Source organism: Porites lutea, chromosome 14 (genome assembly GCF_958299795.1).
Source record: "Porites lutea chromosome 14, jaPorLute2.1, whole genome shotgun sequence".
Classification (NCBI taxonomy): domain Eukaryota; kingdom Metazoa; phylum Cnidaria; class Anthozoa; order Scleractinia; family Poritidae; genus Porites; species Porites lutea.
Genome location: NC_133214.1, coordinates 17,459,955 through 17,474,624, shown reverse-complemented (window position 1 = coordinate 17,474,624; position 14,670 = coordinate 17,459,955). Strand labels below are relative to the sequence as shown.

The 14,670-nt window shown below is 38.5% G+C and overlaps 2 protein-coding genes across 2 annotated transcripts; both read left to right on the top strand.

Moving 5' to 3' along the window:
- The first annotated feature begins 6,508 nt into the window (after positions 1-6,508).
- Positions 6,509-8,116, top strand: LOC140924194 (glycogenin-1-like). Its single transcript, XM_073374231.1, has one exon. The coding sequence runs from the start codon at positions 6,537-6,539 to the stop codon at positions 7,728-7,730; it is 1,194 nt and encodes a 397-aa protein (XP_073230332.1). The 5' UTR covers positions 6,509-6,536; the 3' UTR covers positions 7,731-8,116.
- A 2,361-nt stretch (positions 8,117-10,477) lies between these two features.
- On the top strand, positions 10,478-12,126 carry LOC140924420 (glycogenin-1-like). The gene has a single exon (XM_073374451.1). It carries the CDS (start codon positions 10,484-10,486, stop codon positions 11,645-11,647), a length of 1,164 nt encoding a protein of 387 aa, XP_073230552.1. The 5' UTR covers positions 10,478-10,483; the 3' UTR covers positions 11,648-12,126.
- Positions 12,127-14,670: the final 2,544 nt, after the last annotated feature.

Genomic DNA, 14,670 nt, shown 5'->3' with positions numbered 1-14,670 from the left:
ATCTATAGATTGGAATTTTATTGAAAAATTTGACAACTATGATACTAATGTTTGTTAAAAACAGTAACATCGTGGTCAAACACGCACATCAAAATCAATTATTGAGTCTGACTGTTTCTTTTCCAAACGGTTCTGAAGGTATTGCAAAATTGTTATGTGCGTCTGTGATTTTGTCATTAAAGGAGAAATAAAAATATCTATTAATTTGTGCCTAAATTGGCGATCTCCTTAGGTGATTTCGACTGTGTCCTATATAATTTGTGTGTGCAATTAGAAAATATATAAACTGTTACTGTAACTTCCTCGTCTAATTTAGCCGCGGCTGGCGGCTTCCTGCTAAAATGGCGGGAAATAATGACCGGCGTCTTGTGGCGCATCATTAATTGGCGGGAAATCTTCATGATCATCAGTCATGTGCTGATGACTGAGTAACTACATAACACCGGCAGTATCTTATACTTCTTTGGCAATTTCACGTGTTAAATTTTCCTTTAATTTATTTTTTCAGACTTCCATTTAGACTAGTTGGCTACGTTCCGAGTTTGGGCTTTTTGCTCCTGGCTTGCGCATTTCCAGATGAATAAATTGATAAAATTTTTAGTGGAGCTGATTTATAACCCAATATTTAATCTGCATGTTTATGTATAGCCCTGTTGGAGCGGCTCGACCTCCATTCATTTTTGCTTTTATGTTTGCACCCATGATCGCCAATTTACAGGGAAAAGAAAGGATAGCTGTTTAGTTATCCATCTCTTTATTTATTCTGAAAATATCGACGTAATCAGTGTCTTTTACCTCGAACAACCAACGAAGAAATTCAAAACGTATCAAGGCAAACAGGAGCTATTTTTGTTGATACTGATGTTTTTAGGTGGTCAAGATTTGTTCAATTGGAAAAGGCAGCCTAGTCTGAACACTGTTTATACCAGGGCTTGTATGTAGTCAAGGATACTTAAAAATCGTTTGGAATCCGGGAATTAATTCGAAACAATTCGAAACACACCATGATTTACGTATAGTTTTTCGTTAAATCATATTGTTCCGAAATTAAAATGCATAGACTCTTTTTCTACTGCGTTTTCGTCTGCGTTTTTTGGGCTTGAGAATTTAGACTAATGTAGAGTTTGGGGAAAGAAATCCTGCCGATGTTCAGAAATTGAAGACAAATCTGCAAGACTTGATAATCACGTAGGAACCGTAAGTTTTATCCCTTTAATAAAGAACACAAGCACGAATCTGTATCATTTTAAAGGACCAAGGTTCACTCTTATTAAGAGGAAAAATTCATCAAAACATTCCATGACCAAAATCAATTTTCTCCTAACAATCTCCATACATTATCAAGATCCAAGGCTGTGAGAATTAACAAAATGATCACCAATGAGAAAAAGCATCTGATCTTTGATTAAATTCTCTCAACTTATTGTTTAAGGAAAGCTATATGAAGATCGATAGTCTGGAAAAATTGCTTTGTGGATATTTGGGCTTGAAGGGTTTAAAAACCTGTGCAAAAATTGGAGGTGTTGAGGTGATTCTGTTAAAGTCATTTTCAAAATGACTCGTATTTTAAATTCACTGAGGCATTCTCCCACTGAAATTTAACTCTTTCGTTAACAGTGTTCATATTTGTGCGGCAAGTAAATAAATCTTGAGTATTGCCGTTCACCAGGCAATAAAACACTTAAAACATTGACAAAGTATACAAAAAATAATGACAGATATTTTTTCGTCTGGAAAACATTTAGTGAAAACAAGGGGGAATGAGCTCATTCTCTCTTGGTGGAAAAAGTATATATATTAGACAAACTTAATCTATCTTTCATGACTTATTTTTAACAAGATCATGTTGTTTTGTTTTGCTTTTGTTGCCGTTAGTGTTAGAGATCTCCAGTTCGGTAATGGCTAAAATCACTTTCGTGCTGAGAAATGGATTTTTGTATGAAAAAGAAGAAAACAAATATCTCAAAGACAACGAGAATACAAACAGAATTTAATGGGTGTTTAAACGCCCTACGGGAAAATGACAAATACTTCAAACAAAACATATACAATTATGAACATTTTGATAAGATATAAATTTTAAAAACTTAAAGGCGAAAAAATATTATTAACGAGAAACAAAAACATGTAATTAAACGTTTCTTTCGAGGAATTATCTCAATTCAAATTCACTGGCATTATTCATTAACCTTTTTTCAAAAAAAAAAAAACGATATTCACTCTTCCTTTTGTTCCATCCGTTTTCAGAGATATAGCAACTTTACACTCATTCTTCATTAGTTTATAAAAACTCGTTTCCAGATAGAGACGCCGACGTTGCTTGAGAACGAAAACATCTTGAGTTGTTCAGTCTGCCAGTGCTACTTACATTTTCAAAATATTGTACGAATAATTAACCTAATTAGTACAACATCTATCATCTTCTTTATCTGTAACTGAAGATAAGATAATTTTAGTTAAACATTTCCACCTGATAGTAAAAAATAATTTTGCTAAAACCTGTTTTGTATGTATGATATCAAAAATTTATTTTTCCCTCCATCTTAATTGACAATTTGCTTTTATGTTATAGTCTCTCCATTTCTATCAGTGATTAGTCGATGAATAACATAAGCATAAAGACTGGAAAAGCAGAAGACTATTGTCACCGGGAAGAAATAAAAACAGTGGAATTTGCCTCTTCCTCTATAAAGTAAAAAAAGGTTCACGTGACATAATGACATCACATAGTCTGAAAATTGCATTATGACTCCAAATGGCGGTCATCTTAGATCCGCCATCTTGGAATTTTCATCATTTAGCAGAAGTAAAAATTTTTTCCAGTTTTAAATTTTTTAACAACATGAATAAGGAAATGCATTATGCCCATGGCAATAGTCAATATTTGTCGGAAAATGGTTGCTTTGGGACCACTTCCTGTCGCGTGAACAAGAATCTGTCGCCAAATTTATGGGGCCTTAAATGTTAGAAAAAGTCTCAAAGTTGAGTGGGTATTGGTCTGAATAGGTTTCAAAGTTGTAAATGTTTACTTTAACGTATTGTTTTCCTCGCTCTTGTCTGGATAAATTCTTATCCTCATGGTGAAAAGAAAAAGACGAAGACAACTTTCTTGTAAAGTATTTCTTGTGGTTCAATTTTATCCTTGGTTTAAATAAAATTTAAGCCAAGGACACTAAATTACGCTTCTTCTCTTCTGGTTCGTAAGTATCTGTTTCCTCACTATGTTTTTTCCATTTGTCTTTTTTTACTGGTATGGATCTTTTTCCGGAGAACTGGCTACTGATTTCATTGGTATGTCAGTCGTGGTTTTGCCGTTCAAAATACTAATACTTATTTAAACACTAATTCGGTTGAGTTTTTACTGTTGCAAGATGGCTGCAGAATAACTCCAAAATCGTTCAGTGATCAGTTTATGTACTTAAGCCACTAGATAAGTCCCTAAATTAAAGCCTAACGATTTTTAGAGAACTTATTTAGCCGAAAGTCAAGTCTGTATTTGGAAGCGAGAGCAACATTTGCATTGAAAATTAAGCCAGGGGGGGGGGTAGGCAAGCAGACCTTGACCTATCTTGTGAGTCAAGAGTGAGGGCTAATAATTATTTTATTTAATTACCTTTCAGAGGGCGTGCAGTCGCAAGCTAATAAGAAACAACAGGTTATTCCTTGTAAGTTAAATAGCAGTTTCCTCACAGAGCCATGATCTATAGTATAACATTCAGCGCCAAAGGAAAGTATTTATTAGCAGCTTTTAATGAAATGCCTAAAATAACAAATGGATTCCTAAACTTGCAATTTATCATCAGTGACCAACAAGACAGCCGCAAATCCAGTTCTAAGTCAGGAGATATATATTTAATTGTATGGATAATAAGTTCCTGATTTAAGAATATTTTAGTTTGGAATTAAATTAAATTAAGATCACAAGAAAACGGAATCATGCAACATTAATGAACAACATACATATGTGTGTTTCCGATGGGTCTTCCGGCGGATGGTTCACTATTTTATTGTTGCATATTTTAGAAACCCAAAATTGCAAGGAGTCGTTTGGTTTGGTTTAATCTCAGAGATATTTAGCTATTTCTTCGCTTACCACGACACAATAATTCTCCATCGTTTCCTTTTTTAAGGCGCGGAAAAATTTTGATTTCCAAAACAAAATTTCGGTAGAATTGAAACAATTCCTAGAGTCTGAAGCTTCTTTCTGGTTCAGTCTCCGTCCAATTTCTCTTCTGTCTACTATGAGTTTAAATTAACAAGCTTTTACATTACGTGGCAACTGATTCAAACCAGTGCTAAATTTAAACGAAAATTTACAGGTGCATGCTTTTGAAAAGCGCAGCGTGGAAAAAGTTTTGAGAAAAGTAGGGGGTAACTTACTCTTTGGTGTTGTTTTGTGGAAAGCAACTCGAATTTCTTGATTACAATTTTTTTGCCACCGCTAACAGTTCAATGTCCTTGTTTCTATAAAAGATGAAATTTATTTGAAGTTCTTCTACGATAAGTCTTGGAATAAACCCGAGGAGACAAAAAATTCAATTTGTTCAGGTTAAATTCGTTTTTTTAAAAAACTATTTTGTGAAGTAAAGGTCATTTCAGTTATATGTTTCATATCAACTTCTTGAATTTCGAAGCCGTTTTTAAAGGCATTATCATTAGTTTTATTGACAAGACTCACAGTGGGCCATTTCTATTTCTGACTATGCACCTTGTCTAAACTATAGACTATCACCTTAAAAAGTGGCTAAATTTCCTCACGTTTCAAAATTTGCACTTAATAAGACGCTTTTGCACTTAGCTTTTTGAGATAAATATATTGATCCACACCCCTTACCTTTTATCCTAAAAAACCATGCTTTTCTCAAAGTTTCAAGACGCAAAACAACGCTACAAAAGGTATTCTGGCCTTCCAAGATTCTCCTGCACACTGAAGCTCAAACGGATATCACGAACATCACAAACTATAGGTTTATCTCCCCGTTTGGATACGATACTTATTACAGTTTCAACTAGTAATAACATACAGTACTGCAAGAAAGTAAAATATTTTCATTTTATTTTGAGTCATTTCCTTAGCAACCTAATCGACGTCATAAAAAGGAATAAGCTGATATCAAGTTATTTTCAATTTAGATAAAATTGTAATAGATCGTTCTATTCTTGGTTCGCAACCACCTGGCATTGCAGCCACGTTGGAGGTCAATACACTAAAAATTATTTTAAAGAATTTGCATGAAAGTGGAGTTAAGCTCCCAGAGGATAGAAATGTTTAAATTATTCTTTCACCACAAACATGGCCGCCATGACGTCACGTGCAAACCAGCAAATCATTTTTTATCGCACTGAAGCTATAGTATAGTTGCCAATTGTCAAAACGAATAAAGTTTTAGCTTCATTTTTTATATTCCCTTAGTTTATCTCCATTGAGGTTAGCCCTTTCTACTCCAATAAGGTGGTGACCAAGGAAGAAATTCACAAAAACATTGAAGTTTCTCTCGGTAAAATCCCCGTAGAAAAATATTACCATGAAAACGTTCTGCCAAAAAGGTTTCATTTGAATGGTAACATGTTAGGACTTCATCCATAGACTTAAAAGTTGGAACTACACGTACCATGCGAAAGTATTGTTGAAGAGGTTTCATTTGAATGGTAACACGATAGTATTTCATCCGAAGATTAAAAGCTAGAGAGACAATTTCTCCATAACTTGTTCTAGGAGTTAACCCTTTCATGTAGCTTACCCTTAGAATATCCAATACATTGTCCAACAGATAGGTGATGAGAATAGGCAAATTTATCAAACAGAGAATGTCGATATAGCCCCAAATTCTCTTATTTAATATTCATAGAGAAGGGAATGATGACGTCACAAAACTAAATTTGTGATTGGTTGGCATAAAACACGATGAAAATGTGGACTTGCCAAAAATCAGCCCGTCTGTTGGTAGCCTGAGTATCAGACCTTCCTAAGGGGCTAGGGGAGAGGAGATTTTCCATCTTTCCCCTTTTCCCCAGAAACGCCTGATACTCAGGCTAGTCTGTTGGTGCAACTTGGTGAGGAGATATAAGCAACGTTATTTGCGAACATAAATTCTTCTAAAATAGGATTGGATCGTTAACGTTATGATCCAAGCCCCCAATTTTAGAAGGATTTGTGTGGAGTCATCGGAGCAAACCGGTCCAAATCAACCTGAACAACATGAATTTCCAGGCCTTGAGGCGAGCTCTACATTCGCACATAATATTAGATCTTGCATGGCTCTTGATCTTGAACCCTATCACGATACAAGGTCAAACAACAATTTAAATTTAAAAATTTCTCCGCAGTGTAAAAGAAGGTAACGCTTTATAGTTCCCCATCGATTGAAAGAGAAACTTTTCAGAATAGAAAAACGAAAACGCTTAAGACGTCAAGTTCACGTCACCCGATGTCACGCTGTAACGGCATCCAAGTCCGTAACACGCACTAATTAACATACATGCATGCCTCATTCATGCATTGTACTGCGATAAGTCTTCTTGTGAGTCGCTGCGTCATGTCTGATCAGCAAAACTGCCAACAGGAACACGACTCTTCATCGCCAGTGTCGTGCTCAAAAACACTCCGAAAAGTTTGCCTTTTATTGATATTAATCCCTGTCTTAATTGTCGTGGTCTTCATTGCCGTGTGGAGGCCAATCTTCGTCACGTATTTCTACAGGTTTACGAAGCTCATTGTATTGTGTGTAGTACGCGATAATCAGCGATTTTTGGACAATGAACTAGAGGCTGTTAACAAAGAATGGAGAATGTATCGACTGGAGAGTCGTTTTGGTCAGGATTGGTGCAAAGAGTATGCTGAATCACGGAGCAATGTAACATGGCTAACCGCCTTAGTGAACGATAAATTAATCTTCGCTTCACTGGTTCTTGGTCATTCAATACGAACATTCTCTTGTCAGAAAAACATGATTGCGTTGATTTCAGATCAAGTAAGCAAAAAAATGGTCAAAGCTCTTCAACGTGTTGGCTGGGAGACTCGGGTTGTGGAAGAACTAGACTGTGAGTGGATGGAAGCGACGTTAGGAGGCGAGAGAAACTTCGACTTTTTTAGGAAGAGCAGAATAAAGGGAACACACACCAGATTTCACGCATGGAAATACACAGAATTTTCTAAAATTATTTACACCGATGCTGATTACATGTTGATGACAAACGTAGACGAACTGTTTGATCTTGGAGACGACTTTGCAGCCGTCCCTTGTGGTAGACCCGGCGTTGTCGATCCGTTTTTCAATGCGGGATTTCTCGTGTTTAGGCCCAATATGAAACACCACGAAGAAATGATGAAACTCTGGCGTGAACTCACAGCGAAAGACACGTGCCCTCACGACCAGGATCTGCTGAACATGTACTATTCTAATAAGTGGAAAGAACTTCCCTACACTTACAACATCAGGCGTCATATTTACAGACCGATGAAGTCATTTCACTTCGCCTGTTGTTATCCGCCCAAGCCATGGTCTGCCGAATGTCGACCAAACAGGGAGGAAGCTTATAACTTTAACTCCCCTATTTTAACCTTCGATGACATTGCAATGGTGTTCTGGAAAAACGCCTATGAGCTGCTACATAAATACGAGCTTGAGGATTGGTGGAGATCTACAGAGTGGTTTCGTCCTTGGCAGGAGTTTGGAAATACAACGTATGCTGATTGCTTGAGCAATATATCCGTAAACCCTCAGCGGTAGAAAACCGCAACTTCTTGACTCCTCTACAAAGCTTTTATTTACTAATTTCACTCGAATAAAGGGGGAGGGTCGTACACACTGCACAGAATATCAGCGCATTCAGGAGATCGGAATCACAGCGAAGGAAGCCATATTATCTGTTATGCTTAGCGACCGCTCAAACATGTAAATGTCAAACCCTTTCATGTAAGATGACACGTGGCATGTTTTCCGTCTTACTGTGCTTTTTAACAACACTGCAAGGGGGCAAAGGGACTGCATTCTGCGTGCCCAAAAAATCAGAAGTGTTTCAAGTTATTTTGTCCAGAGTAGCAGCCCTCCCACCCACAAGTTCTTAGGGCTCTAAAACCTCTTCCTGCTCAAGGAGTGGGCATGATCACAGGAAAAAATAACAGATTCCCAATATTGGATATTTTAGGATATTTGAAGAATTCCCACAAAAATCCCAAATTTGGCAAAGTGAGACAAGTCCCCACAAGGGAATTCCCAACCAAATTCCCTGGTTGGGACTTGTCTCACTCTTCCAAATTTGGGATTTTTGTGGGTATTCTTTAAATACCCTAAAATATCCAAAAATGGGAATCTGTTATTTTTTCCTGTGATCATGCCCACTCCTTGAGCAGGAAGAGGTTTTAGAGCCCTAAGAACTTGTGGGTGGGAGGGCTGCTACTCTGGACAAAATAACTTGAAACACTTCTGATTTTTTGGGCACGCAGAATGCAGTCCCCTTGCCCCCTTGCAGTGTTGTTAAAAAGCACAGTAAGACGGAAAACTGGATGGATACCCACGAACGTCTGCGTGAGAGGGCCCAGTTAAGTTGTTTGAAAGGGTAATAATGCTATCTCTACCCAGTGGATAAAGCAATAATGCTTTTACCACTGGAGGGTGGTTTATCTGTTGAATAGCGGCTGCGCTATCTGACACTTTAGCAACCGGGTGCAAGTGAAAAGTCACTCGCGAGAGACATTCTAGAGGAGACGTGATCGAACCGATTGAACGGATGGAAAGGGGAAAACATGCTTCGCCACATCCAGCACCCAAACGGCTTTTCCTGCCTTTTGAGCAGAGGTTGTTATATTAATCAACTTATAATATCTTACTGATGCTGCCTAAGGTTATTTGATCTTATTTGGTCATGTTGTGAATTAAAGGAATTGTTAAATAGACTTTTGAAGCTGTAAAAGAGGGAGGCTAGGGTTATTTCATCTTGCAGTAATGATTTGCCATCTGTATAGTCTGCTACACAGCCGTTTTTAGTGTCGTCACGCAACACTCCCGCGAAGACGTTCTTAGTCGTTCGTCACACAATCACATACAATTCATACAATTCATACATACTCAATTTCTCTTATTTGCATCTCATCAGGTACCTGAACACTGATTTGCATCTCATCAAAGATTTAACAAAAGAAACTATTATATTTATGCCTCGTTCTTCTGTGTTTTCTTTTTTTACGTTTTTTTTTTTTTTTTTAAGAAAAAGCGATCCTACGAGTGGCCGGGTATTCCGAAATTGCAAATAAAAATTTGAGGACGGGGGGTGGGGGGGGGGGGGGGGGGTGAGAAACAAAATTTAGCCACAACATAAAAATCGTGTTTTACTCACTTGGACAAACACAGGACAGCTAGCAACAGCAACAGTCTGCTGAAGTTAAAAATGTTGAATACCTTTTTTATACATGAAATTTTCGCGAATTTCGCGATAAAAGAAATCGCGAAATTAGAGTGACGCGGAAATTAAGCGACTCACAGTATGTCCATAATCAAGAAAGAACGAGTTTACTACCACTGAAACGTCTACAAATCACATATTTTACTTTTCTGATGAATTTCCAGTGTAAATGGATGTTGTGGTCAATTGACTCAAAAACAATAATTCACGTACAAGCATGAACTGCTTGTGGACATTGTGAGAACTGCTTTTTTTTTCTTAATTTTGACGCTTTTGTTCCTTTGATAATTAAAGTCGTTTTATTTATATGTTAAATAACATTGCCTATGAAATGTAAACATGTCTGAGAGAGTAATAACGACTCGAAGTAATCGAATGAAATTCAGGCTAGGTAGTTAACGGATATGAAAATCGTTCGTGAAGGGAATCATTTGTAAAGATACTTGGGTGACGGTAACGCAATCACACGTTCACGGTCGGGCGGATCACTAATTTTTTTTTCAACGATTTGTTTTTTTGTCAACGAGGGATCCACTGTAATTCAGGTTCGGCTGTTGTAGTCTCCCTGTCTAATAATTTTTATGTATTCATGTATAAACAGGGGTACCCAACGACGGTTTCCTCCTAAATGCATTGAATTTCAAATCTCTTATTGGCGCTATAAAATTTATTTCTGTTCGGTCATCCTCGGACAACTTGAATCTATTCGAAGTTACCAGGGCTTCGGAATTATTTTCCCGAAAATTTTAGATGCAATTTAAAGTTTTACGAAGGGGTGGATTTTTTATTTTCGAATCCGAACATTTCAGTGTGAAAAATAGCTTAATCCGGGGAAATATTTAACCTCAGAAAATCGTAGGGAATTTATTAGTTAAGCTTCGAAAATTATACAAGGTATAGAAAATTCTATGCAATTTTTGCTTTTCCGAACAGAAAACAGCCGTTGGTTGTGTTGGTTTTCCGGAGCCGAGTCTTGGTTTTCCCGCAACGCTCCTCCCCAGAGGAGCGTTGCGTGACGACACTAAAAACGGCTGTGCAAATGTAGCAGACTATAATTAATATCGCCCATCGAGAGTGCAACATGGCGAATCTAATAGAGTTGCGAACGATTTTTCTGTTGTCATTTATCCCTATCGCAATTTTCACGGTCATTATTTGTTCATGGAGGCCCATATTCATTGCGTATGGCTTTAGATACGTGAATATCGTCTTTTCAGAAATTGTACGTGATAAACAGAGGTTTATAGACAAAGAACTACAAACTGCTACAAACGAATGGAGGCTTTACCAGATGGAGAGTCTCTTTGGCCAAGAATGGTGCAAAGGAAACGCTGAACCAAGAAGCAATGTAACATGGCTAACAGCTTTGGTGAACGATAACTTAATTGTACCTTCACTGGTGCTAGGCCATTCAATTCGCACTTTTTCTTGTCAGCAAAACATGATTGCGTTAATTTCGGAGCGAGTCAGCCGAACAGCGGCGAAAGCACTACAACGTGTTGGCTGGGAGACTCGCGTAGTCGACGAACTAGATTGCAACTGGATGGATGCGGAATTAGGCGGTCAAGCAAACATGGATCTTTTTAAAAAGCAACGAATAAAGGGAACACACACCAGATTTCATGCCTGGAAATTCACGAATTATTCCAAAATTATTTACACCGATGCCGACTACATGTTAATGACAAATATTGATGAATTGTTTGACATTGAAGACGACTTTGCAGCTGTGCCTTGCGGAAGACCAGGGGTAATCGATCCATGCTTTAACGGAGGACTACTCGTGTTTAAACCCGATAAAAAATACTTCGATGAGATCATGAAACTTTGGTTTGAAATCACTGTGAAAGACACTTGCCCAAACGACCAAGATTTGCTCTCCTTTTATTTTATAGATGCCGGCAAATGGAATAAACTTCCGTACGCCTACAATATTAGACGAATCATTTACAGACCCATGAAGTCGTTCCACTTCGCCTGCTGCTATCCGCCAAAGCCGTGGACTGCAAAATGCAGGCCAAGCAGAGAAGAAGCGAAACTCTACAAGGGACCAATCTTAACTTTCGACGACATAGCCTTACTGTTTTGGAAGAATATTTATGAACTTCTGACGAAATACGAGCTCGAGAACTGGTGGAGATCTACAGAGTTTTTTAATCCTTCGCAGGAGTTTGGAAATATTTCTTACGCTCATTGCTCGAAGAGTATTCCTAGGCGTAAAAACAGCAGCAAAGGACAAGACTGAAATTTCGTGAATTTTCCGTACTGCAAGATGAGTTGTTTTGACCCTTTAACCCTTGGTTAAAAACAATAAATGTCTTCACAGATCGATTCACCACAGTGAATTCATAAAGCGTGCAAAGTCTTGTATAATTCTGCCTTTAACTTTCAGAAATATAGGGCCAAATTTTCAAAGAAATGTCATCGCGACCGGCTCCGCAAACGAAAACGACTTTGACTCCGTCGCCAGCGAAATCCAGCCTTAATGAAAAATGTTTAAGTTTGTGAAAACGAAGTGATCGGCATGTCACGAACGTGGGACAAAAAAAAAACCGATTCCCCGACAGGATTCGAACCTATCAGCCTCCCCAACACCAGGCGGTCGCTCTATCCACTTGAGCTACGGAGAACTCATAGGTTCATATTTGACACGTGTCCTGCATACTCGCACTGTATGGAGAAAGAATGAAAGATGGTAAATTTTAAGCTCGGTGAAACAAATGTGAAAACGAAATGATCAGTATGTCACGAGCATGGGACAAAGAAAAAATCTGAGTCGGTGTCAAGGGTTCGAATCCTGTCGGGAACTCTGCTTTTTCTTTGTTCCACTTTTCATTTTTATCTAATAAAACTATGGTAGCAATTTTTCCAAATGTTTGTCTATGGCGACGTAGTTATGCTCAAAATTGGGAGGTATTGACCCTGAAAAACTGTTACAGTATCGAGCCACCTTCATATGCCAGTACAGTATCGTATAGCCCTCGTTTCTTTTCTACTGTTTCGTAAAAATTTAGGCAACTTGCGAGAATTTTTTGGGGCAAATGGTTTACCCCCACCCCGGCAAGAAATTGCCTGTACGCCTTTGCATCTTTTCCCCTCCCCCTCCCCCTTCATTCCTTTTTTTGCTCTCGTTCCAGTTTTCTCGACGAACTCGCGCGGAACCGCTTGCTACGCAGGCTATAAAAATTATCAGACATTACCATATCCAAATATGATATGAACCACCACACATATATTGGCAACTTTCCCAGTATTTAAAACAGTTTTCCAGTTACCCTTTCCTCAACCCAACATACTAGCGAGTATACGCAAAAGGACAGCTGGAAGAAGAGAAATTCCTGAAGAGGAGGACAGCAAAACACGTATGTGACAAACGTGACAGGGTTATTGCTAGCGTGTTTTGTCATAGTTCGGCGAAATTGTATTTCAAACAAAATTCTTGTTACTCTTGTCACACAAGGTTTGCCGTCGTCCTGTAGACTGCGAGTAGTCCCTCATTTTCCCACAGTGACAATGTACCCGTTTATACACATGAGTAAAGTGAAGTTTTTGCCCAAGAAAAGTAAAGGAGTTTTTAAATAGTAAAGTTTTTAACGAAGAAACACGCCAGAAGCCAAAATAGGCATCTAAAAGTTCATAACCAGGGTCCATTTTATTACAATTCTTTTAGCCTACAGGTAAATTGTGATTATAGCTAAGCCAAAGCCAGCGGACTCGTAACCCTTTCTTCCCCTTTTTATATAATGACTTGTGATAAGTTAAAGTATAATTATAATGATTTTGATTGTGACACACCCTTTAGCCACAGGTCACCCAAGCTCACCAGTATTGTATTGAATGGGTTGAAGTTTCGATCCAAAAAATTGTAAGAAACACTGAATAAAAATCTATGACACCTACCTGGCGTTTAGCTGTCTTTGTCCTCAATGCTCAAAGGTAGTTTCAGGAAATCAGCTAAAATCCTCCCTCCATTCAAGAAAAAAGATTATGAAGCTCGATCGCTAGCCGCCATATCACATGGACTCGCTTTCCAACACGACGTTTTTCACAAAATTCAAACCTCAAGGGTACATTACAACGCCGAGATCGTGGAAACAGAACTGTCTCAAATATTCAAACCATGAAGCTTCCCCAAGATAGCGAAACAAACCCAGCAAATTTCGTGAAACCGGAAGAGAGAAGAGGCTCCAAAAATGGCCGTTACAAATCTATCAAATCTGCCCAGACCAACGCGCGGCCAAGCATGTATATGAGGCCTGGGTACCGGACAAAATCACACTCGCCCGGGGAAGACTTAGAAGGCAAACCAAGGCTCTCCCCGAGTGGGTAAGATTTTTGATGACCTCCGACTTGCAATCAAAGACGTAATGCAGAGTAAGTGTCATAGTTTTTTTATTCAGTATTTCTTTCAAATTTTCGGATCGGAAAAAACCCATTCAAAGGCCCCGTGGGGGTGGGTACTCAACAAAGTGTCATACAGAGAGGCTCCGCCTCGAGGTCCAACCCCTTTAACATCCTTTGACAGAAAAGCGGTACCTCTTTCGTGTACCTTTTATTGACAAATGGTACCCATATCACATAACTAGGTCAGAACATTGCATCGCTTTAAACTTCTGCTAATGCTCTGTCTAACTCTTTAAAAAATGAATAAACCGCAAAACCGGTGCTTTTTCTCGACTTTTTCACAACTATAAAATGCATCTGTTGGCCCTTTTGAGCCTTTTAACAGACGAAAATGACAGATTTCTCTACCCTTTCATACATTTCAACTGGTGAAATCCCCACCCTTTCGCATACCTGAAGCCTGTAAAAGGTAACCCATAAAGGCCCAGCCTCCAAGTATAGGCCCTTATAGACAGTACCCCCACCCCCTTCTAAGATACAAGAAGTGTATGCAGGCACTATTGTCACCTATACTGAGCCTATGCCGCCTTGGTTTTAGCTAGAAAAATACTCACAGCATATAACAATCTACCCTGTTCACAGACCCTCTTTTCTCTTTAACCCTTTAAGCCCCAAGATCGACACACAAATTCTCCAGACCGATCTCCATACACTTCCTTTAAGAATAGTTGAGAGAATTTAGGTTAACATCCAAGCATTCTCCCTTTGGTAATCAGTTTAGTAATTCTCATAACCTTTACTCTTGATGATCTGCTGATGATGTTAGTAGAAAATTGATGTTGGTCACTCTTGGGACCTAAAGGGTTAAAGTCCCAGTGGCGGATCCAGACCTTCAGATAAGGGGGGGCCCCGGTCATCCAGACC